Source organism: Labrus bergylta, chromosome 15 (assembly GCF_963930695.1).
Source record: "Labrus bergylta chromosome 15, fLabBer1.1, whole genome shotgun sequence".
Taxonomy (NCBI): Eukaryota; Metazoa; Chordata; class Actinopteri; order Labriformes; family Labridae; genus Labrus; species Labrus bergylta.
In genome coordinates, this window is record NC_089209.1 from 19,507,957 (window position 1) to 19,534,661 (window position 26,705).

The 26,705-nt window shown below is 40.4% G+C and overlaps 1 protein-coding gene across 3 annotated transcripts in view; it reads left to right on the top strand.

Moving 5' to 3' along the window:
• The window catches only part of LOC109989760 (kelch-like protein 29), a 138,806-nt gene that overhangs the window by 42,704 nt on the left and 69,397 nt on the right, over window positions 1-26,705 (top strand). For 2 of the 3 annotated variants that reach the window (XM_065963403.1, XM_020641626.3), the window contains exons 3-4: window positions 3,396-3,707; window positions 23,946-24,093. In XM_065963403.1, the coding sequence (XP_065819475.1) occupies window positions 3,435-3,707; window positions 23,946-24,093 (421 nt within the window). In that variant the 5' untranslated portion in view covers window positions 3,396-3,434. Of the gene's footprint in view, window positions 1-3,395; window positions 3,708-17,879; window positions 17,919-23,945; window positions 24,094-26,705 lie in introns of those variants that run through there. The other variant, XM_065963404.1, reaches the window with a different exon arrangement.

The following is a 26,705-nucleotide window of genomic DNA, read 5'->3' on the forward strand; positions in this document are numbered from 1 at the left end:
CAGACGTTTAGTGATTTTAATCATTTGTTTAGATTTCCATCTCTCAACACAGTTTTCCCAGTCCTCAGCTGGTGTTTCATGTTGGAGTCAGAAAATAGCATTTGGCGTAGGAAGTTCTGATACCCTCAGGTAATCTTATTAACATGCTAACAGGATTGCAGGAGCGGATGAGCAGCTATTAATTGCTGCAGGGTATGACTTAATTGTTGTCAATGGTTTCTCTTTGCTATTAAAAAGGCTTTTAAAAAGATTGGATTTTCACGCACGTCTTGCAGCATAGTTTATCACATCTCCTCTGAAATACTGTTGTGTGTCCGGGCTGATAGAGACTTCATTGGATGTTTAAAGGAAATGGGATAAAAAACTTTATTGGCACATTCTCCCTGCAACAGCACAGCTCAGAGCAAAGTGTCACTGCAGATGTGATGCATTTAAGTGTTTATCTGCTCTGGCAAAGTTACTGAATGTTGGTGTCCACAGGCACCTCTTAGAGCAAAATAATTTGACCACTCTGACATACACACACACACACACACAGCACCCACTCTCAGCCTTGATATTCACTAATTAAAAAAAAAAAATGAAGTATGATTTTTTTTAAATCCGTGTGTAGATGAGGAGCATACATCTACATCTATCTAGTGGGATATGTCTCAGTGACACATTGACACTGTGGATCCGCTGCAGGCCTGCTGTTACACACTGAACACTGATACAGGATGACAGGAATTCACTTAAATGACTGTAAACGTATTGAGAGGTAGAAGTAGGATGTTTATAATATCTGGCATGTTGGTTTAATTGTGCAACACAAGATGATACCAGCGCCTTGTTGCACCAGCTAAGTGTAAGTTTTGTTTTAAGTTATGGTGTTAAGTCCACACTAAACCCTTCGTTGAAACTAGATGCGTTCTAACTTAATCTTCATTGCTTGGTTGCACCAGGGAGACGTAAGGTTCATCTTAAATAGCAGAGAATAACGTCCAAAATAATCACAATATTTTCGCAGTAATGACGTTTTCACTTCCTGTGGAAAAGCCTTTTTTTTTTTTTAAGTATTGTTCTTTCAAGTATTTCCTCTCGTGCCTAATAGTCTCTGAACAGACTAACGGCTGCAAATAACTTCAGTTATCTGTCGTTAATATACAAACAGCGACAGAAAAATGTATTTCAGATATGACAACGCACCGTGATAAGGTGATAACAACAGGCTACACCCTTAATCTACAGCTGGTGTGAATAACAACAGTGACACCGAGTGGTGAAATCTTCAACTTAAACATAAGGAAGGCTAATTTAACGGTAGCCTACTCTGTTGTTGAACGGATGAAATTAGTTCCCTGCATGTATCAGGTGGTTGAGGTGAACAGTAGTCTCGGTAGTCTCTTGGTTTTATTTGACTACAGTCCTGTCTATATTCCTATACTTTATTATATAACATAACTACAAGACCCATGATGCAACCGTGGTCTAAATCATTTATGTTCAAAAATGTGCCAACTTCTCTACATCTTGAATGCAACACAAGGAACTTTAATCTTTTTTACTCATGCACATTTAAAAACTGCATTCACTCAGTGCAAGTACAGTGTGCTCTCCCTCTGCAACTCTTGAAGTATGAAGAACGTACTTTTCACTCTTTCTGTCCTTGCTGCAGTTCCTGCCTTACTGAAGATAATTTCACAAAGCTCTCTCTTGTGTGGGCTCTCACAAACTCTGTCCAGTGCTATTCCAGCATAATGTAATGGATTTTTTTTTTTTTTTTTTTAATCCAGCATGCCTTTGTTCCTGGAGGTTTACAGGAAAAGGTAAGAAGTAGTCAGTAAATAACAAATCCGCCTCAACTTTGTAGCACAGTGACTGCACAGTAGCATGTACTGTATTTCACATCTGAAAAACACTGATAAAGAATGGTTCAGAATTGGACTGAAAAAAGCCCTCTGCCCTCAATTCTGACTCTTGTAGAGATAATTTTCCTTATTTATTTTTTTCTAACCTCCCTGTCCTTTTCTGTGAAGGCATTGTTCACCTGCTTTGTTATTGTGTGGCGCTTGGATGATAAGAAAAAATATTACCTTGCACCAACTCTGACATTGTTCGGCTGGACGAGCACCCTGCTACTCTCTCCCCCTTCAACATTTTACAAAGATAGCAGACACGTCTTCTTTTGTAATATGTTAGGTTATTAAAATGGGGTTATTGTAGAGTGAGCGGCGGAGTGTGAGAGAGTTGGCCTGCAGCTTTTAGTTTCTCAATCCATGGCTACATATCATTTTGCTTTATGTACAGACCAGAGCTTGTATGAGAGAGAATACAGTGCATTAAGACAAAAAGACAAAGCAGACACAGAAAGAGGGTTTAGTCAGTGAACAGAAGGGCCAGTGCTCCCACCACAGGCTGCATTGTGTGTCGCTCACATCAAACCTTTGTAAAAAAAAATATATATATATATATATTTCCAACAACACTGCTCAAAGACTCTTACCTTCTTAGCTGGACGTTTGCATGTGGTTGTATTTAATACTGCCAAAATATAACCTGCATTAAAAGCCATTCACTTACAGTATAAGCTGCTTTAGGAAAAACTCATGCAGAGCTACACACAGAGTTGTCGCTTTTTTTTTTTTTCTTTTTTTTTTTAAGGCATCTGCCTTTTAAGTGAGGTAAGAAGCAGCGTGACAGACCCCAGCGTGCAGAATAAAGATCACTGTTTGCCGTCAATCTTTCCTCACAGACCTGGGGATTTTGAATGGGGGGCTTAACCTGTTTTGAGGTTATTTATTTCTTTGATATATTTCAAGAACTCTGGTCGCCTCTGGTGATGAGAGGTACAATGTGCTACAATCCCCTCAGTGATAGATTTCACTGCTCAGAACCTGCACCGCTTTGATTTATGATATAATACAGAGTGATACTGCTCATGCTACACAATAGCATCGTAGCACATACTGATGTAATTCCAGCTCACTGTCGCCTCTTTGCACATCACAGCATCCTCTGCTGTAAAAAGAGAAGAAACCTCACCTGCACTTCTAAGCTGATCTGATTGAATTAAGCGGCCGTTCAATGTATGAGATGAGCTGTAATTGCAGGAGTTAATATCTGGTCAGATGAATGAGTTATGACCGCAGGGTCATGATACTGCTGTTCCACTCAGCTGCTATGTTTTTACTTCTTGTCGTTTAGCAAAGATGCTTTATGTGGCAAACTGACCTCTTGTGATTTTTAGCACTGATGGAGTTTTCAAAGACCTGCTAAGCAGTACTTGCAACAAATGAACCCCAGTGTGTTCATTGTCAGGTGCATTGGGAGCAGATGCTGTGAGCATTTACCCCTTAGTGTCAACATGTTCTCGATAACACCTGACCTGTACTCTTTCTTTCCATCTCATGTAGGCCTGCCCTCATTGTTCCCTCTGAGAGGAAGAGGAAGTGATGTCACGCCACCACAACCGCTTTGAGAGGGACTACCGAGGACCCTGGGAGCGGAGAGACATCCGTCCTTCTGGCCTCCACAATGGAGGAGCCAATCACAGCTGCGCCCCCGCCGTCATCAACGGCAACAACCGACCAGGGCTTCTCCCCCTCCCGGTCATCCCCTCCCTCCTCCCCACCCCTGTTACAGTCGCCGTGACGACATCGAGCAGTGACATAGGAGTCAAGCGAGGCATAACCCCAGCAGGATTGGTGGCTTCGGCTTCGTCTAAGGTAAAAAAAAAAAAAAAAAAACTTTTTTAATCAGATTCAACAACACCTGCTTTTCCCTGAGTCGTCATGGAAACATCTCAGTGTCTCCTCCTGTTCTCTCAAGTTTCTTTGACGTCTTTGTCTCTCCCTGTTTAAACTTTTAAATCCGTAAAACTCTCCAACTGGACATAATCTCCAACGTTCTCCATGCTGTTCAGGCTTTAAGCTTCCTTCTCTCTCACTTGCTCAAATGTTTGTGCAGAATCCAACTCTCACCTGTTAATGACCTCTGACTGTGACCCAGATAGATGCTGCTGTCAGAAGTGATGGTTAGAGTTTTTTTTATGTTTATATAGATAAATTAATGACATGTTTATCTTCATATCAATATCCATAATTATCAGTCACAGAGCTAAGATGATATTTGATCCTATAGTGATAATAAATTAGCCTCAATGACACAAACAAATATTTAAAGTCACAGATGAACACATCCAAAATTGACCCTAAAAAAAGGGTCATTTTAAAAGTACGCTTTTAAAAAGTATTAGAAAAAACTACATTCAATCCAAATTATATTTTTCTATTTCAAGACTGATTTCCAGAGTCTCAGGTGCTGCATTTGTGCATAAATATTGCAAAATCAGCTATTAAGCATATCTGTGATTTAGTTTCCACTTATAGAAACTGTATAATTAAATGCTTGACCAGTCTGGCCAATAGTCGTACAATGTGTGTCAGCTGGCTGTCAGCAGTGTGTGAAGGAAAGGGTCTTAACTGGAAAACAGTCAGACACCTCAGCCTCTCCTCTGGCTTTATTTCCATGGATACCATTCATCTTTCTCTAACACTCACCCTCACTGTCGGATCTTTTGCTTCAATTTGAAATTCAGCAGATCCTTGCGGGCATTTTTTTCTCCCCCACCTTTCTCTCTCTCTCTCTCTCTTTCTCTCACTCCTAGTGGAGCCTGCCCTCTAAGAGCAGAGGTAAATAATGCTCTGCTTATTTAGCCTGTAAGTGCACATGATTAGATACCCTGCTGAATGCACCGACCACAGACACAGTAAATCTCCTCTGACACTGCTTCGGCCCATGCTTTTGTGTGCCTGAATAACTACACACCCAAACAAAGTCTGTCCAACTCCCCCTGAGGCCATTGTCATCATTCAATGGCTGACAAAGCAATTCAATGTGTTACCCTGCACGTGAGGGCAAAAGTGTTTAGATATAAACTTTATGAGGGAATGTGTACGGGTAAATCAAAGCCCTGTTATTGTTACTATTAAACCTTGGTTCTGCTCTTATTCATTTCTATTGTGGCCTGCAAAGGCATTCTAACAAGGGCCCCGAGCACCTGCTCAGCTGTGAGGCTGCAACATCGCACGCAGTGTTTTATCAAAAAGCTCGTCTGCAGGGCCGGTCTCTGAAAAGTCCCAAACTCTGTATCTGCAGCCTGTTGCTCCAACAAACTGTGCCTAGTTTTTACATAAATTATGACTCAATTGTATATCATCCATCAGTGAAATAAAAGCTGAATCACCAGGGAGATAAATTACAACACAACTCTAAGTAACAACTTATTTTGACATTCTCCTCCGGGGTTAGTGGGAATTATTAGATGTCACAGGGTGACAGTCATGGTAAAACAGAGGATTAAATGCTATACAGAATCATTTCTTCATAGACAAATGTCCTGAAGTGACATTGTATTTCAAAATAATCTACTATAATTGTTGTGTGATTCCAAGTGGTTCAAAGCAGTAAGATTAGATTGTTAACTGTCTTATTTTCAGATCTATTCTGCTTCAGTTTTCTTCATTGGCTTCTTCAGTATTTCATTACTCACTGAACATATTATCTGGGATTAAAATGGAACTATTATCATTTTATTCAATTATGTTTAATAGAAACCTCTGTATATACTTGTTTTATGATCAGTTGGTCTGAAGCTTTATTCAACCATTACCATTTTTCCCATTCGGGGTCGCAGGGGGTGGAGCTGATCCCAGCTGTCATTGGGCGAGAGGCTTGGGATACCCTGGACTGTTCTCCAGCCAATCAGGGCTGATATACAGAGACAGTAAACTGACACACACACATTCACACCTACGGGCAATTAGGGGTCAATAATTAGCCTGAAGAGCATGTCTTTGGACTGTGGGAGGAAGCCGGCGTACCCGGAGAACCCACGCAGGAACAGGGAGAACGATCTACAAACAGCTTAGTTTACTTTGATCACTGCTCCCCGGATAAACAAAGGAGCACATAGCCAAAGCTTTTTAGAAAATCACACTGGATACATCTTGTATTTTGAATACGTCATATTTTTATGTTTTACTATACATATCGTATTTGTCTTTTGATTCTTAATATTAGTTTGAAATTCATTTCAACAAATTCGGCAAAAGTTTTTTTGTTTTTTTTACCTCGACAGCCTCATAAAAAAACCCCACATTTTACAGGAATTAAGAGCACCAATCAATGCAGCTCGTCTTGAAAAAAACATCAGCTATTGTGACTTTTAGGACTTTGGTTTCATCCGGTTTAGCTGGCCGGTGGATTGCAAAGTGCACACTGTGACCAACACAACACGGTATCCAGAGCACAGCAGGTGTCATGGCCTCGCTCTGACTCACTCATAAGGAAAGAAACACACAAGAAGCAGGACTCCTGTGAGAGATATCTTCTTTTCCTCGCTTTCTGCTCTCCTTTGATTGCAGCCAAATTCCGTCATAGACAAGACACGTTCTAATGAGTTGTGTTTTAGTCAGGTTTTAAAATATCCAATGTTTTTGAGGGAAAAACTCGTACGAGTGTGTGGATCAATAGTGTGATATGACTGTGCATCACCTCCAGCAGGAGTTTATTTTGTATTTTTCTGCAGAGCCTTTAAATTTTCATCAGTAAAACCTCTCTTTGTCAGCATCACTCTGATGTCAGGGAGCTCGGTAATGAACAGACTGGTGGAATCTGAAACCACTGAGTCGATTGAGGCTAAATGGGGAGGGGGGGGGGAGGGTTCTTCTTTTGAAAATCAGGATAACATTGTGACAAGTTGCTGTGAAATGCATTGAAAATGAGATGATTAAAGTTTAAAAAGGCTCACGCTGGGGGAGCTGGATGAAGGAGACGGAACAGAGATGAGGAAGTCAGGGAGGGGGGAGGGGGGTTGCAGGGTGGCAGGTGAGAGCTTACAATTTGGCTTCAGCTTGGGAAGGAAACTCACATTGTTCGATCAAACATTTTAGCCTTCATCATCAACAAAATATTACAATTTTCCAGGCAGACAGTCTCAGCAGGGTGTTAATGAAAACATTATCAAGAAAACCAAGAAAACTCAACGGAAGTGAGAGGAAACAAATCTCCTCGCAGCTTGAAATGTCACCAGTCTGATTTGTATTACTTTTTACAGAAAGATATAGATGATTCATCCAGTTCTTTTCCATTATTCATGCTGTTCATACTAAATAAATTGTATAGCTGATATATATAACTGTCAAAGGATATTGTGTTGTTTGTTTTTATTCCTGACATTTTAACATAAATTGGAATTACACACTCAAACGTCTCCCTAAATAGTAAACAGCAGAAGCTGCCTATCGTCCTCCGAGGAGCAGAGAGGTAAACAAACTTCCCACTCCTGGATTTGATTTGATTTATTAGACACTAGTGGATGTGTCGCCGCCCTACGACAGACTCACTGTGTGTCATTAACATTCAGAGGGAAAATGTCACTTGATCTGCGAGGACTTTTTTTTCCCAAGAAGTAGACCAAAGGAATTGATGAGAAATACTTAATTTCCCCAACGTAGCTTTTATTTTTTATCCAAATGCCTTTAGGAGAAGAGGGGGCCAGGCAAAGAGAGAGAGAGAGAATACCAGAAGAAATATCGTCCTTAACCTTTTCTTATGTTATTATTATTTACTTCATGTTTTTAACTTTGGTTAATAAAGTTTTTTTGAGGAACCCAGCAAGCTGCCTAAGAAACTTTATTTAACAAACAACTGTCCTGTAACAACTTCAGAAAAAAAGCGTTCTGTCCAAACAAGGGAAATTTCTCCACAGAAATGCCAGACTGGGCTTTTACTTTGAAATCACACTGTTAGTGTAACTGTACTTTCGTCTTCATGCCTGTCATTTACTATGATGGCCTAGAGAAATAGAGTTTTCTATTCTCTGTGCACGCCGACAGTAAGCTCTGACACGTTAACATATATGACGAAATCAAAACAGAGACGTGACACGGCCGTTACACAAAACGCAGGCAGTGTGTCTGCGCCCATAGCTTGTGTAGTTAGATGCATACACCTGATTTCAATCAAACTCACCAATCTAATTTTCCTTCTACTCTGTTTAACTTGCCATCAGTCATGCATGAATTCTTTATAATCTAATTTCCCAAAACACAAACATCATCAAACTGTTTGTGGACAAACAAATCTGCCGCCAGGCGTCCACAACAGAGTCATTCACAAACAGCGGACCTCGAGGGAGCAAAGCGAGGATTAAGCTTTGTTTTCTTTCTGAAGATGATACATGGAAACCTTAGAGTGTTAACAAGAAGCTGTGATTGTATGTTTACCAGGAGCGATTGTACCGAGGTCCAGATGTCTCTGCACCATGTGGGGAGAATTAAAGCTTTCCATCCTGGAATCAGACCGACCTATGCTGCAGTGATTGTTATTCAAGACGGAGCTTCAAAATTTAGACAGACAGACAGAGTGATGACTTTGATGAGATTTATCAGAAATCTTTCACTCTTAGACACAGAAAGAATGTCATTTTTATTTTCATCCAAAAAACATTGAGCCATGATTTTGGTTTTAAGATTAAAAAACTCCCCATGAATTTGAAACGGTTGACAGATGCGGAAGGATAACACAACAGGTCAAAAAACACCTTCAGGTCAGTGTTATCTTTGTCTGTGTTGTCAATCTCTCCGTGACAGGATGTTCCTCATGTTTCATCACATCTTTATCCTCGCCTGGCTCCTCCTGTGTCTCTCTTTCTGTCTTCTCTGTAGGGGGTGGGATCCAAGTTGACCTTTTGTAACAAACAATGGAGCGCTCATCAAACCCGTCTGTTTTTCCTGTCACAATTTCTGAAAACCTGGCAACGTCTTTATCCTCTCTGTCTCTGCTTTGATGTATCCACTTCATCTGAGTAGGACTTTAAACCTCTTGAAGGAAATAGAAAAGACAAAAAAGACAGGAAATGGTTCTGTAAAACCACTGAAATCTTGTAAAAGGAAATCTTTTTGGTTCTGGGCTTTTGTAGTCATGCAAATCGTGCAGGCATTGTAAAATACTGTTTGCATGTTTGACAAATGTAAAGCAGGCTTTTGAACACACCGGCAGTCTCTGTTCTAATGGCTCAATCCAAAGAGCAGTCAATAGTCTATTTATGTCACATGACTATGCATTAGTGTTTGATATTAAAAGGACTGTACACCTGCACTCCCAGCAGTCCACAGAGATTACTGTCTGGCTTGTCACAGAGCACTAACTGGCATGTTTGATGTCCTTACAGACACTGCAGAATCTTTTACAGAGTGGAGATTCATCTTTGGGGCAAATTAGGAGCTAGTGTTTCTCTCTGTAGCTGCTCCAATGATGAAAGTAATGATGGTCAACACCTTTTTGCAGCTTTACAACCACAAGTTTTTAATCTCCCTCCGTTACACCATAACTGTTTTTTTTTTTTTTTTTTAGTTTAATTTTGGGACTTTTTATGCCTTTTCCAGGACATTTGCTAGAGCTCAAAAAAAGCACATAGAGACAGAGGGAGAACAACATAAAAGAAGGAGCCGTAGGTAGGAATTGAACCTGGGCCGTACACACCGAGGTCAACAGCCTCTGCACATGGTCCATGCAAACTGACCACTAGGCCAACCGGTACCCCTTAACATTACTGTTTTAATCTAATTCTTCGGGCCAGCTTTTCTCGTCACCCCTTAAGTCAGCAGTGTGCGATCCCGTGTGAAATTGGATTGCTGATCTGTCTGCACTGAGCGGCAGAGATGTATTATGGGATAGCAGGAAGACTGCATGTTCCGATGCTGCAGACAGCTGTCACAGGACGCCGACGGATCACAGATAAAGCTCGACTCCTCGGCCTCATCTCTTCAAGACTGGAAAATGCGCTCAGCAAATCTCATCAAAACACGGGCGAGAACATCGCCAGGCAACAAACCAAAACACACACGGCTGTGGTTAAGCACATTTCGCTCCGCAGCGTGTGGACGGTTGGCAGATTTCCCCCATTAGCTTACTGTGAAGGGGTCATTGTTGATCCTGAGGTGATTTGAAGTGGCTGTCATCTTAGATGTCGTTTTTCATCGCTGCCACCGCCGCTGAATCTCACACCTCCACCTCCTCATCAGCAGTGAGAGGTTTGTGTCAAAGAGGAAAGTGATACTTCACACTCATATTCCTAACTATCATCCTGGGACTTTTCTCTGTCTGAGATTGAGTCACTGCTTCACGGTGATGAACAGGTTCCAAAGCGAAATGATTTTGAACATAAAGTTTTGAAAAAAAAAGAAGATTATTTTAGATATATAATCTGTTAAACTCATCATTTCCTATCTGGATCTGATCACCTGATGTTTGAAGACAATGTTTCATTTTATTAATCACTATAAACAGAAGCAAATATATAAATGAGGACAATCTTGTCCAAGACGTCATTTCTCCATCCTAATACTATTCCCTTGTGTCAAGTAGCTATACTGTAAACGATGACAAACGTTTGAAAAAGGAGGTCTCCAACTTTTTTTTTATCAGCAATTTCATTTCCAGTTTAGATCGATGCCTCTGTGATCTAGAGTTCTAATGTAGCATCTTTATTCTTAGAGAAGTGCAGTTGTTGAAGGTTCAGATGTCATGCAGCAATAATGTTTGTGTTTAAAAGCTTGTTAAGAGCAGTAGAAAGGAATACAGTAAACGAGGACAAAGATTTCCATATCGATAGTGCCATTTATCCATCCATGTAAAGGAACGCATCTAATTAGCAGATCTGCTGTTAACCCTTACAAATAGACAAATTTAATCACAATATTTCTCTTCAAGTGTTAAATGAGTACCGTGCTGATCGTCATCTGGACTTCTCTTGATGGGAGTAAAGCTAATCTGCCTCTATCGTCTCTACCCCCGCCCCCCCATACACACACACACACACACACACACTCACACACATCAGCAGAATAAAGAGCGGTGACATTTTCAAAGGTCCGGGGGTTGATATTCAGAGTGCTGCCACCCTCAGGTAACTCTACATGAAAGGTGATGGTGAACGCAGGCTTTTAAACAGTCAGTCATGATTGTCATGGTGACTATATCCGATATCAGTGAGCAGGAGCGTTTTGGAAGCACAGGTAAACAGTAGCCTACGTCTCTGTGCAGAGTGTCTGACTCTTCTCTCAGATTGGGCTCACACGTGGTCTTCAGGTCTGTGGGGGTTCTCAGCATCAGTAACAGGAAACAAAACAAACAGAGAGACCAACCAGACCACACGTAAAAAACATTTCAGTCATCTTTGACTTCATGAATTCTGCCTATAAAAAGAGGAGTTGTGGAGGATTGCGCTCAGAAGCTGCCTGAGGCTGAATCCTGACTCCTGGTAAAAGTCAGATGTTAACTGCTTCATTCTTATTTGAAGAAGGTGGACTAAAGCGCGTCACCTGCTTTTATCACAAACAGAACTTGAAAGCTTTATGCTTCACTCTGTGATGTTTTTTTTTTTTTTTTTAACAAAACATTTAGCCAACTGTCTTCGTGTTGATCTCCTTCGTTGAACTGATATCTAGGAGGTATTTCAGCCACATTGTGTTTCCTATAATGTCACCAATGAAGAGCACACACATTTAAGTATAGAGCATGTTGAATTATTTTGATCTGTGTGGCTCTGGGGATCCTGATGGTCTGCTGGTTGGACAGACCCCTTTCTTTGTCAGACGCATTTTATAGACAATGCTCTTTTTTCCCACCATTTCCTTCTGTCCATTTTTTTTAATGGCAATCCCTTGTACTGTTGTTCACTTGCTGTGGACTTCCCCTTCGCACTGTGCTCAGGGGACCCACTGCTCGACATTTAAATAATACACTCATAAATAATAGATATATTTAGAATGCTAATTCTAACAGGGACTTTGGGGGTGACTCAATCAGGCAGTATTTATGGTTTGACATTAACTCAGGCTAACAAATTACTGTGAGCTCAGTTTTTCTCATTAAGAGCTGCACACATCATCAAACTAACAAGTTTCTCTGCACTCCACTCTATGTTCATGTTTCATTTCATCTCAGCAGTTCATTAGAGACGAGTTTAACGACGAGACTTTTTCTACGAGTGGCGGAAAGTGGTCTCTATTCCCTGTGTCCAGTGTTCACCGTTTGAAAAGCATAATGCCTCTCCAAGATCATGACTCGGCTCTTAAGGCCTGAAAAACTAAAGGGAAACGTACGGTTTTAACTACACGATATAAAGTTAATTACAAAGTACCAAAGATAATAACCATTTACAAAGAGGGTCAGGTGTGTTTGTCAGTGAATCGTTGTGTCCGCTGTTGTGAGTGTTTGGTGTGTGCTGCATGTTGTATGGTCTAAAACTAAACTAACATGAGCAAACTACAACAAAACATGGTGATGATGATGATGACTGCCTGATCTTAAATAGCCTACACCATGGAGACTGGCCAGGTCTGCCAAGGTGTGGCGGAACACCGCCCACCATGATATGCCAGGACACAAACACACACAGACAGAAGGGTAAACATACAATAACAGGCCCTGCTGGCGGGAGGGCCTTCACATAAAAAGTAAAGAGTTATTTTTTTCTTTAGCTTGAAGGCCCCCTCTTATTCAATGTACCGTTTCAATTGAAGTGAAACTTGAAGAAGAAGACATGTAAAAGTTGTTCTCATTCAAATCATGTAGTTTTGTATCGAGCGAGGAAAAGATGTGACCGTAACTCTCTTGGTGTGTGACCTGCTTATTTTCCTGCTAAATGAGACATGTTAAGTGATGTGCCAGAGGGAAAATGTGTCTTTTTTTCAGCAGCACTGGAACACACTGTTCAGATCATCACAGATAACAAAGCTGGAAGGCCAGCGACCTGATTTAAGGGCTTTTTTTTTAATTGTACACCACGTTTTCAGTGGAGCTTCACCCAGCTGTGGCTAACAAGCAATAAATGGAGAAAACCTGGCAGAGAAAAAACGACCTAAAACTGGCAGCTGCAGGGTTAGAAAGTGTTAAAAGCTGTTTTCACATATTGTACATAACCCTGAAAATGTCTGGAAAATTCCAGGCAGACCGCCCCTGACGTCTTCCTGAGTTGCTTATTCACAAATGCACCTCACAGCAAAGACTCTCCCTGTCAGGCAGAAGGGGGGGGGGGGGGGGGGTAGTGGTACATTAACATCGCCGAAGTAGTGGACAAAGCTGATAATTTCATTAAAAGCCTAATGCTTAAATAAATGTCTTCAAATTTCACTGAAAATATTTGGGAAAAATTGAGTTGTTTAATCTCTATATCCAGAGATATAAGCAAGCGACCTGCAAGGGACATAAAAGATGAACCCAGCAGACTATTTCAGATCACAAGCTGCTGTCATTTAAGTGCACATGGAACCAATGTGCAGGTTTATATAAGGGAAATAGTATCCGTGGACAACTGAAGTGTCTTTCAAGCGTGGAATAGTTTCCTCATCTAGATATTGTAACGTTACTGTGCAAACTGCTAGATCAAAAGAGGGACCTAATGCTCAATCCACACAGAAACCTTTCTCAAAAATGCACTTGCCTGCCGCAAAATAACTCATTTTTGTAATTTGTGACAATTTACAATGATTTTCCTTTATCTTTCAAAAATCGTAGAAGATGGTGGTGCAGTGGTTAGCGCGTTTGCTTCACACCAAGAATCTCCCCTTTCTTTGTGGAGTTTGAATATTCCAGCATCCTTTGTTTTGATGTGTCAGCCCTGTGATTGACTGGCGAACAGTCCAGGGTGTACCGTGCGTCTCGCCCAATAACAAGGGACGGCTCCATCCTCCCAACGACCCTGCCTGGGACAAGCGGTATAAATAATAGATGGATTTCCAAGACCTATTTGTAAAATTGCACATTTATTTTCAGAATATAACAGCACATGTGGCTACAAAGAGTGTTTTTTTTTTTTTTTAATTCAAAGGACATTCATGAAATAAATGATGGATTTAAAAGGTATTTTAATGACCAGTGGGTGTGTGATGTGTCTCCTTGCAATAAGTAAGACGACAGAAAGAAAACACCTCAGGTATTATGCTCCACTTCTTTGCTCATTGGTATTCTGGTTTTATATTTGGCTGCAGTTTTTAGCAACATGACTCATTCATGTAAGTGATAATCATCTCATGAATATTTATGTTTCCTCTCTGTCTGCATGAACCCAAAACACTTTCATCTCTCAAATTATCATACAACTAACAGGTAAATGGAATAACAAAATTCAATCATTCTAGAAATGCCAAAGGGACTAATTGGATCTTAAACAGCATTCCAAGAATTTATGTGTATCAAGTCCTCATTGTTCTATATTTTGTATTTGTGATATGTATTTTCTATAACATGCCAAGTGGGATATTTTTGGTCTGCCAATTTTTCTGACACTTACTGATTAATCCATACTGAATTGTTATTCTCACTAGTTTATAGAAAAAACAATTATAATGATTAACCCATACTTACTAGCAAAGAATAATTTAGTCTGGACACACTTTCTGTGGGTTTTATATTATAAATTCTTTGCCGCATGTCTGCTGAGATTTCATCTTCAATACAGAAAACTAAGAAAATAGAAAAAGTGTGTCAACTTTGATGTGCAGACTCGTATGATTACACAAAACAGCTACTGTAAAGGACACTTAAAAACATTGACATTTTGTGTTTTATAACGGCTTTAGATTAAAGAATTTTACTCCTACAATAGTTGTAATTAACCAGAATCCATGGCATTTTGAAAAAGACACAAACAAAGTCTCACTGATATTTTTGCACACCAGTTTTTTTTTTTTTTTTTGTTAAAAAGAAAAGGTTTTTAATAAATTAAGCATGGAGACTTCAATAATTCTTGAAAAAAAACCTTGAATTTCCTTTTCAAAAGTAACTTTGGACACAGGATTTGGACCATGAAATCTCTCTTGCCATCTGTATAGAAATCATTAGCATTTGAAAAACCCACAACTGTAGACCAAAATCAAGAGGAGCTCATTCATGGACAGTTTAAAAGGCAGCTTTAAACAGACACACACAAAAAATCACACAATTGATGTGCAGGTCTGTTTATCCACCTGCTGCAGTGTAGTTCATGGCTGATTCTCACTCCCTTTAAGACTCTTCTGTGTCTAATGATCCCAGCATGTCTCTCCAGTGTATATCTTACCCCAAGCAGAGCGCTGTGTGGACTCCCCCCATGTGCTCACAGGAGCTCCGAGCCGCACTGACTGCTTCATCTTGTGGGATAAACCAGTCTTTCAGTCTCCTATCAAACCCTGGGGGAGCAGAGCTGGAGCTCCAACACTGAAACCTCAAAGGTTGGAGCTCTGTCACAGGTTACAAATATGGCTGCTTGTGCACGCCTTTATGTGGAAAAAATAAAATGGTATATGGGCTCTTTTCTGCTCTCTAATGAGGCTCAAATGTTGACTATCTACACTTTTTTTTAAACCTAATATAAGAAAAATGAAGTCTTGTGAATAAAAGGCTGCAATAGTAACAGATAGTAAGAGGCCTGTGGGCACACTGGTAATTATAAACCTTAATGGAGTCATGAGAGGTTTTGAGCTATCAGCGCTGTAATGCAGACTTTTTTTGTACCTCACGTAATACTGCTATTTTTAGAAGCTGATATTAAAAAAAGGCTCTCTGGACATTGAAATGAAGCTGCCATTTGTTTGCTGAGTTCATTTGAGTGTAAGTGATGAATCTGCTTGTTGTGCTTTAATGATGCAGCTTTGCACATTTGCAGCAAATATTGTTGATTTTTTTTTTTTTTATCTCTATTTTCACTTTAACTTCTCACACTTGTTGTCTGTTTAACTTATGGCCAAACAAACTGGAAACAGCAACTGCTTAAGAGGGTGGGAGTTGTAAGAAATGTAGGTGTGTGGAGTTATGGTCAAGCAAATGAAAAATCTCAGGTGTGCGACTTTATTTTTTGTCCTCGACTGTGAAAAGAGGAAAATTATTTATTCTACAGTAAAATATTTCAGCTTCTACAGAAGTGCAGCTCGTTCACATGCTGTACATTCTCTTTCAACAGATTGGATCTCCTTGCTTGTGTCTGTAAGGACAGACACAAGCATTTTTATTTTTACAAACAGTGTGACAGTTGTGAACTTGAAGCTCTTTATAAGTCTGTGCAATAAGCATCCTCTGTGTTTTTCCCAACTCAGCTCTGCCATATGGTTGTTTGCTTCTTTCTCTGACAAAACATTCCAGTATATACAGTACCTTCCAGATTGTCTGCAATGTTAATTGTAATATTCCCCACACTGCATTCTTGGCAAGTAGATCTTATTTCTATTTAACTGAAATATCACTTTAAATTCATGTTAGTCTTTTACACTAACTAGCTGTTAGTCCAGCAAACACCCATTTATTGCTGCTCTTGTAAACAAAGACACATTTTGGAATATTTCTTCTTTTTTTTTTAACTCCAAAAAAAGCCATAAAGTTGTCTCTGGGTTCCTGCGGCTGCTTCTGATACAGAATGCAGATATGTCAGAGAGAGTCATGGAGACCTCTTGTCTCTCACTCTCCCAGCTAGAGCCAATGGTGGCCAGCATGGCTGCCAACACGCTCCTCTGGGAGGTGTTGCCATGATACATAGCGGTCCGCATAGCGCACATGTTGAAGTACAAGTCCTCCTCACTGCTTAGTCCCAAGTATAAAGCATTTTCTGTGCTGTAGCTCCCAGCCACTCACACTTTCTATCAAGAGAAAAGAAGACTTAAAAAAGGGGGAGGCTATGGTGGTTTTGGAGGATGAGGCTGCAACCTTCCAGCACTCATGGGATATTAGGCTGGGTCTCCAGCTCTGCATCTCCACTGATGCTTGTCGGCCTCGCCCCTGCGATCACGCCTCTCTTTCCTCAAACGTGTGCGCGTCGAGCCAGGAGCCTGCCGAGCTGTCGGAGCGTCTTAGCTGGAATGTCAGTGGAAGTGAAGTCTGTTCCCCTTCAGTTGTTTGGCCCGGCTCTTGATATCATAGAGTCCGGGATCCATTGGCTTTTCCCGTGGTGCATTGATAGCGTATATATACACACCAGGCCCTGGTATTGTGGCTTTTCATTACGGTTGTTTGTTGTGCTACCAGGCTCAATGCTAGCTGTTGATGCCTGGAAGGATTCTTTTTGTTTGGAATTTCAATTTTGAATGAAACTGTCAGTCCTGAACAGTGAACAAAGAGTAATGGCTGACATTTTTCACAGTGGCATTGCCTGGATGCTTACGTCGACTCTAGATACGACATGTTTTTTAACACTGCTTTATCTCATAAGAAAAGAGCAGGTGTTGAAAACAAAGCCGCAGTTGACTCATAACAAGAAAATAAACTGAAATACCATACATATATTTCAATCCTAAATAAATGATCACGATATTAAGGAGAAGAAACAAGGTGAAGGATTATATTATGCAGTCCTTGGTAACTGAGGGATTAGATAAGAACTGTGCTACAAACTTTAATCAACAGTCATCCACCTGTCAGTTGAGAGCAAAATTCACACTACGGTCTTTAAACGCCACACGACATTTGCCTTTTGAGGCTCATGAAATTCTACATTTTACAACTTGCAGTGGAAATGCCTCGTCACTATTTCAACTCTGATCTTTAAGTGCTATACATTTGATCCTTTCTCATAAAATATTGTAAAGTAAGATGTTATTTCAGTTCCTCCCTGTCTTTTGAGTATTCAGCCGTCATACTCAATACACACCTTCCCTGTCAATGACAGCTCGCGGTTCGGCATCTTGAAGCACCACTCCTCTTTAAGATGGCTGCCAAAAATGGCGCAGTAGCCTCTTTGTTTACCGTGTGATGCTCTGCTATTTTCCAGTCTAATAGATTGGACACAGCCGCCTGCACGGTCCGGCTCCGGCATTCAGCACCATTATGACCGAAGTCCAGAACAAATCCACTTCACATTTAGGTGTCAGCGTGTTGTCATGGAGAAGAGTTACCTTTATACAGTAAGTGAATAATGTTGGGGGAGAAAATTCGCTTTGTACTCTCGTTGGCACTCCATGGTCAGTTTAAGAGCACATTAGGTTTGAGCTTTTGGCAGAGCAAGAGGAGGGAAAGATAAATGATCCATCGAAGGCAATGAAACAAGGCGATGTGATGGATGGGTTTGTCAAACTCTGATACTCAATCTTTGACTTTGCTGCCATCCTTTTTGTTACTTTTCTCGGAGGTAAGCCATTATTTCCATCGCCGTCCACAATTCAGTTTTATTCTCTGTAACTGTCCGTATCTGGCTAAAAGGAGGAAAAGCAATTTTTTTCTAAGTTGGATCCCATTTTCTTGCTTGCACACCTTGTTTTCTTTAGTATGGAATTACAATGTGATTTTGGTTCTACATTGGTACACATTATAGCACAGCAGTGACTGCTGAGATAGCAGCTGATAATGGAGGTGAGTTTCTCTCTCAGATGCTTTTCAATTTAACTCTAATGGCAGCTCCAACACGAGACCACCAGAAACCCTGCTCCATCAGTTTTGGAATAGATGAAGTCATCAACCTATCAGGACTCAAACTGCACATTAACAGGCCTGATTACCTGCTGAGTGAGATCACACAGCAGTAAACCTCCTCCTCACCTGCAGTCTGTTATTTTCCTCTTTGCTGTAAAGGGATACACTGAACCTTAAAAGGTAGAACACAATCAACCTGTGTAGCACTGACCTGCACCCTGCACACTGCTATCTCATTGTGTCGTGCTAATGACATTTTTTGAGATTAGCTTTTCCCCGTGCTGTTGTTACTGACCTGCTCAGTGTGTTTGTACAAGGGAATTTCTTCCTTTTAAGTCTTAAGCTTTCCCTCAACCCCCCCTATTTTTTTTTTTTTTTACAAACCAGCTCTTCTCTCACAACAGTACACCTCTTATTTCACCCAGACTTGTTATTAAATTATTGATTTGATCAGTGGGTGCTGTAACAGTGTTTACCTCTATGACAGCTTGGGGTTATAGACATACTCACCTTACTCTTGCTATTTCTCCCCAAGTCGAGCAGTAAAGTAATTTATCGGGGAAAATAACGGATGGAAATATTGTTGAGGCTTATGAAGTGAACACTGGTCCATAACACAACTACAAAAGCTACAAAGAGCTTATGCAGATTGTAGGTGTCTGCAGAGTCTCTGTGTCCTCCTCTGCCCCGTTTCCACCAAGCAGTCCGGTTCAATCTGATTCGGTACGGTCCACATTTATTGGCGTTTCCTCTGTCAAAATTTGGGAAGGGTACCAAAATGACTGATCAGTACAGTCCTACTTTTTTGGTACCTTTCTGTTCAGGTGCCAATCGTACTGATCCAACCCTAAAGGTTGGAGCTAGACACATTGCTGTCTGTTGAATAATCTTCACTTCCCGTGTGTCAGTGGTAATAAAGGACAAACACAAAACGCATGTTTAAATATCCTGCGGATTTGGAGAGAGTCATTTCAAGGCCGTTTTTTGTTTTTTTTGCCTCGGAGATGCAGACCTTCCTCGGAATCATTGATTTTTATTTACTGTGGAGGCTGTGGAAACGCAAGCAAGATCAGGGATTACTGTACCAAACTGTACTGAACCAAACCAGACCACTTTATGGAAACGGGGCTTTATTATATGGTGTTACTGGTTCAATACAGAGACGAGGGCTGGCAAAGACAAAGCAGTGAACAAACCGGTTCTGTTTTATTTGGATGTGGATGTTGTGGACAGATGTCAGTGTTTGCCATGTCTGAGGAAATGGCTGATTCATCGGCCAAAATAAAACTGCTGTCTCTCCATTAAACAGAACACAGAAGGACGAGTTTATATTTAATCCTGATGCATGTTGATTTAGTGTCCCTCTCTTCAATACACTGAGTCTGACATTTCTGAAACGCTCAGAGGTTTTGAGAAGAGGGGAGTTGTGTGTAGCTGGTGTGTGCTTGCATTTGTGTGTTACTGTATATGTTTGTGTATCAATGGACAACCATACTTCAATTTGATGTCTAATGTTTGACCAACTGTAAGGTATTAAACCAAATCCTTAAATTTTTTCTTTTACATAATATCATTTCCGGTCAATGTTCTCTATGTATATCCTCCAACTTGTATTAGTATATAATCATCCTTCCTTCACTTGTTTTCAACTCAAGCACACACACACACACACACACTCACACACATAGCTTCCCTCGTCCTGCCTCTTTGGCTGTATACTGCTTTAAAAATCCTCACTTGCAAGGAAGACAGCAGGTGATCCGTGTGTTTGACAAGGCGTGTTGTTCATAACTCACGGAGTAATAAACTGCAGCATTGATGAGCCAACAGCGAACATAGGTCTTTATGTTTTAAAGATGAAGGCTAGAAGACGAATAATAGGTCATATCTGTAACTGTATTGTGACAAAGTGTATTCAGGTTCAGATAATTTACTTATCGATACTACATGTGAAAATACTTTACTCTAAAAGTAAAAGCCTTGCATTTCACTGCTGCACTAAATGGTCTTTGTGTTTTCATATTATTAGATGTATATCTGTATTATAATATATGTATATAATAGTACACAGTATTGCATATACTGATGCATTAATGTGGTTGATACATTTTACTGCTGTACATTTTTATGGCTGGGCTGCTGCTGGGTCATGTTCAATTATAAGCAGGCCAGTGTGAGCCAAAATGATCAGTGCACATTTGTGGTCCCTGGTAATAGGTGAGTAATACCAGGATATTTATATTCTTAAAAAAAATATATATATATATAAATTAATCGTGATTAATTACAGAATTTTCGATATTGATCAAAATAATTATCAAATTGGCCAAATCATACAGGCCTAGCGTGGTGCTGTAAGAGGCCGAGCGCTATGCAAAGAGAAAGTTAAAGCTTAATGTCAGCAATCAATGTTTTTGTCCTTATAAATGTATTTTTATATTGCAAAGAGGTCTTTGATAACATCTCTCAAGTCTAGATATCAGACCTAGCATTGGGAAGGAAAACTGGAATAGAATTAGCAATAGTCATTGGGGAAAAAATAAAATTCTGTATTGTCCTCACTCTCTGCGCTTTTGTACAGCACAAGCTAATTTCTTCGGAAGATGCGCTTGGTACTTCGCTGTCTTCTAATTTTTACTTCTATTCTTGTAACTATTTCTCGTACTTATTGCTTTATATCCGACTTACATTCCGATATCATTCATATTTTGACTGTAGTTATTTCTACTGAATATATTTCTACCGCTATATTGTCTGTAAGAGCAACTGCAACGACCAAATTTCCCTCAGGGATTAATAAAGTATTTCTGATTCTGATTATGCATGGGAACAAGTATCAGGCATTTCCTATACCTGCAGTTAATGAAATACTAGAAGAATGGATAACGTCCATCTGACAAAGACGAATGACTCCTTAGTGAACAAATTTGCAGATTAAGGTTTGCATGTTTCCTCAAACAATATTGCATCTTTGTGTGTGAGTGTGGCCTGCGTGTGTGTGTGCCAAACAAACCCCCTATAAGGTCCATATACATGGCCGTTGCTTTCAGTGCAAAAAAAAAAAAAAACCCTTTCCCCAGCCAGCTTGACAACAAATTCATTAGGCTCTGCTCAGAAATCATTTCTCTGGCTCCACTCCTCTTCTTCAGCTCCGTTTTTGTCGAGTCAGGGAAACCATCTGCTGCCTTGTGATAATGTTGCGACCTGTTAGGAGGGAGCTGGAAATGAGCAGAGCAAGTAAAATGGGGAGAAAATGTCAGGCGCTGTCCCAGAACCTGAAACACCTTCCTGCCTACATGCCGCAAGTTTGACATCTTAATAAGCATCCTGTCTCATATCTCCTGGCTGCTGTGTGTGTGTGTGCATACACACTTGTGTTTCCACTGTATATGTATCTATGTATGTATTTTCTGCCTTACATTGATCCTTTTTTGTCAGGACTGTTCCTTAGCCTTGCTGATGTGCTGTCAGTGTGAGCTGAGTAATTACCTTGACAGATGGATTGTGTTCAGAAAAATAGATTTTTCCCATTTTTGTGTCTGTTTCGGTTAAATGTTGAGAGTACTAATTTTATTACATAGCTGTGAGTTGATGAGGAGTTGTCTGTACAGAGGAGAAAGTGAAGCATGGCTGGAGAGGAATACAGTAAAGCTCACAGAGCTGAGGTGGGAAAACGCTCCTTAAAACAAATGGCGGGCTATAAAAAAGCCTCACCTTAACAACGCTCTGAATTTGTTTCTCCCAGAGTCTCCAGTCCTCTCAGGTGGAATTGAGCTCTGAGGACTTTCTGAGTTTTCTCTTGTTGACAGTCAACTGCTGGAGCTGGACTAAAAGAGCTGACAGCCTGTCTCGCCCCTCCACCCAGCTTCACTCTCTCACTCCATCACTACTTTGCCTTGGGATGTTTCCCTTCACTGTTTTTTATTTTATTTTGCCCCATAGCACTTACAAACTGTCAGATAACTTTCAGTATAGATTTATCAAGTAAGTGACACTCAGTGAACATGTCTGTGACTGAGAAGTTGTTTATCACAGAGCAGACGTTGTGCTGCAGTAATGTCAGCATGAAGCAATCTAAAGATCAAAAGAAGTAAATTAACAGAAAATTATTATTGCAAACTAAATACCATGTAAGGTGTGTTAGTGTTGACGACTCTGTAAAGCTGTGATTCATCCATGAGAAAGCAGGGACGCTGACTTCCTGAAATGTGATAAATCCAATATGTGAATCTGCATGTTCATTCAATGTGAATTAGCCAAGTTGTATTTTTATCCTCTTGCATTGAACCAGCACCCTGTTGTGTTATGTCGACACAGTTGCTGTGATGCATGATGGGAGCTCAGGTCAGGGAGGATAATGGAACAACTGAGGGATGGAGGGATAAACCAGGAGGAGCCTGGTGAACAGGTCTATACTTATGATCTTTGGAGGCAGGCCGAGGCTTGTTAGACTAAAGTGTCCAAACTGAGAAGAGGGAGAGGAGTATATTGCTCAAAGGTCCAATGGTGACCTTGTCCCCCTGACCTCTTTTTTCATCAGCCTGGGCTCTCCTGGTATCACTTCATACCACCCTGCAGAGTAAAATATTAGATGTGGTGCAAAGGTTTAACAAAGTCACATTGGCTTTACCTCCACGTACACATTGTCACATAGCTTTCATTTTCCATTTTGAAATCATATTTTTCAATTCTCTTAGCCCTGCAAATAGCTTCTTTCTTTTTTACTCCAGGGGTCACAACCCTTACTTTCAAAATAGCCATTTTTGCCCTCATCTCCTCTAAAGCTACTAAATTCATTGAATATTAATCACGAACAGGATTTTGGCCTTCCCACAATGAAAGAAACATGATTGACGCCGATTACTTACATTTTATATACGTAGGGGGGAAGCTGCTGGGCCATGTTTGGCCAATTGTAAGGTACCGGTGTGGTAATATAGATGAGTGGCAAGATAAATGTGTTTTATCTAATAGTTGTCCCTTACATTCAAAACAATCATGATTATGATACAAATATTCTTGATCATCATTTTGGTCAAAATTGTACATTCCCAACCTCCCAAGAAAAAAAGGGTTGGAGCTGCAAAACATATTTGAATCTTACAATGAAGGTCATGAAACTGTGTTACTCTATCAACATTACTGATAGATTTAAATGTGTAGTCAGTGTTTTACTATGTAACGCTTTCGTCCGCAACGTAGACGCAGGATATGGCGCACATTTAAGTTGAGAAAAAATGTAAACACACAGGGAACAACATACAGCCGAAACAATAATAATCAAAGTTACTCAATGAAAAGGCTGCATGTTTTTATAGTTATGTAAAAAAAAAAAGTTTGAAACAACTTTATTAAATGAAAAATAAAATGTCAAAAAGTGAGAAGCAGAAGAGGCACATGTGGCTCCTGAGCCACGGGTTGCCAACCCCCTGATTTACTCTCTTTATTGTACTCTTGTTCAGAATGTTTTTACACTTGCCAATCTGTAATCATTTTTTTTTTTTTTTTGTCATGCCCTGCAGGTCTCAGGTGTGTCTCCTGGGGAAAATCAGAGTCCAGGACTTCTGCTGGCTCCAGGGGTGAGGTGGGGACAGACGCCCATTAACCAGCTCACACCTTGGGATACAGATGAGCCGCCTGCCAAGCAGCATCGAGACAACGAGCCCAGCGGTAATGAATCTCACACACACACACACACACGCACACACACACACACACAGCATTTACATACACACACATGGATACACTGACAGACACATTCATGTATTCCTCCTGATGCGAGTTTACAGTGATGTAAATTTTACATCATCGCTATGCTTGCACACAGCAGATCAGTGTACACAACACACACATTCAAACACACACTCCAGGCAGCGCTGACCGGTAAAACTAATATCAAATGCTAATGAGACGTCTTGGCTGACTTGGCCTACATAAAATACATACTTTCCTTCACAACATGCATACTGTACATACACAACCATGCATAATTAATATCTACAAACAGCATCTTTAAATAAATAAGATAAATTATGCAGAAAATTACAGAAAGGTCATTAACACACAGTGTGTCCCCTACCATTATATTGGTACCCCCCGAAGGTCAAGTAAAAAAAATAAAAAAAATAAAAAAAATTGAGCTTTTTGTGCCTTTATTGTAGGGATAAGATAGTGGATAGAGTCGGAAATCATGGAAAGAAGTCATTTAAGGATACACTATCCAATAGAAAAGGACAGCCGTCATTAAAAGTAACACATGAACACCAAGATTCCTTCAAGTGCTTGTGTCGTTGTGTCGCCGTGTCGGCATGTCGGTTTGTCCCCCCCCCCCCCCCCCACGCTGTAAACCTAGGGGAAACACTGACACATCAAGACTTTAAATAAGCAAGTAATACCAGTATATCATTCCAAATGCCCCTTTCACGAGCAATTTAGTCCCCACTTAGTCTTTATTGTTTTTGTCACTAACTGGAGCTGAATTAAACCTATCTTTCAAACTCTGGTAGTCCTTAAACTAACCTCGAACAGGTCTAATTTCGATATCAACGTCATTCTGTTCATGCCCCTTTCAAAAGAGCAAAATTGTCTCTGCAGCACACTGAGGAGTTCAGCCAATGTCGTAGTTTTTTTTCCTCATTTTAATGAACTCACCCAGAATGGCTCTGCGCTACAGCAGTTAATTTCCCTCCATTGCTCTGCTGATCTCTGCCTCCTGTTCCTCACAAACGTGTCTCATTTAAGAATAATACTGACACCCAGCTTGTGCCAGCAGAAACTCCAGCTCAATAAATCAAGACTGCAGACAGCTGCTACTCTATTAGCAAAACATCATGTTCAAAACAACGTTTTGAGGTCCTGCTGCTTCCTGTTCAACTCAAATCTTAATTATAATTCACACCACTGGGGGCGCTGGTGGCCTGTTGCTTTGTTTCGTACAGCCCGTGTACAGAGGCTATTGTCCTCAAAGTGGGCGGCCTAGGTTCGAGTCCGCCCCGTGGCTCCTTTCCCACATGTCATTCCTCACTCTCGCTCTCCCTGATTTCAGACTCTATTCACTGTCCTGTCTTTCAAATAAAGGCATAAAAAGCCCAAAATACATCTTTTACAAATAAGCACACTGGAACATATGGAGCGGTTTCAGTATAGATATTTAAAAAGTTACCAGGAGAAATATTTGTGATTTTGTGATGGAAGGATGCCGTTACTATAGGGTTTTTAGTTTTGACTTGTGATTCTACTCCCACCTGCTGAGTGTCCACAGTCTCCTACTGTTTATTGAGTGTCTGGCTGAATTGGAAAATAAGCTCCAGAGTTTTGATTATTGTGTGTAAAGCCTTGTTCATACTTCTGCGGCAAAATCTACGCCATAGTGACCTACCCTGTTGCAAGCACTGCATTCTTGTGAGTGTTTACGTAGCTCTGCAATTCTTCGCATACAAACACTAGCTGGCACTACGATTTCTATATTGGTTTTATCAGCAGTTTCTGGTTCCGCCACATTCTCTGCCTGTGTGTGTACAGGAAACCGTTGTGACTGAAATCGAGGATATTATGTTGGAATTGGAGAAGATGAATATTGACACACAGAAGTTCTTGATACAAAGAACATATATTTATCTTCTTGTCATAATTGGGCTTGTTATCTCGTGTTGTTTAGACAAGTAGTTACATTTTTGAGGAGGTGCATGTCAGGCTATGTACAGTATATAGGCTTCTGCGTAGGCGTATCTATTGCGTGCTACAGCGATTTGAAAGAGAAGTATAAATCAGGCTTAAGGCTTCACTTCCTTCTCCCATCCTCTTACTCCCCATCCTGCAGCTCAGAGTGCAGTGTTGGGAGAGTGTGATGCCACCATCCAAGCACACTGGCACATATGACACTCAGAATCCCAGCATAGTGTTGAAAATTGATTTGCGTGTATGCGTTATTCCAAACTGTGACTTGCATTTGCAATGAAGTAGCTCATGTCCACACTTCACTGAACTGTGTTTCCAGAAGGTTCTCGGCTTACTGTGCCCGAATTAATCAACACTTTCTTTCAACAGAAACTTCACTGCTGAGTACTTTCAAGAAAGTTTGTCTTTGAAAAATAACTTTGTTTCAACCAAAGTTTATCTTTTGAAAAATGACTTGTGTTTGATGCCAGGCTTAAGAGCTTAGCCAAATGGAAACAAATTATTTGAAACAAGTAGAGTTTTGTAAAAGGGAATGTGGCACTTCTGAAACTCTTATTTCTGAGAAACAAGATGGCAGACACAATATTTAAATACATATTATGTTA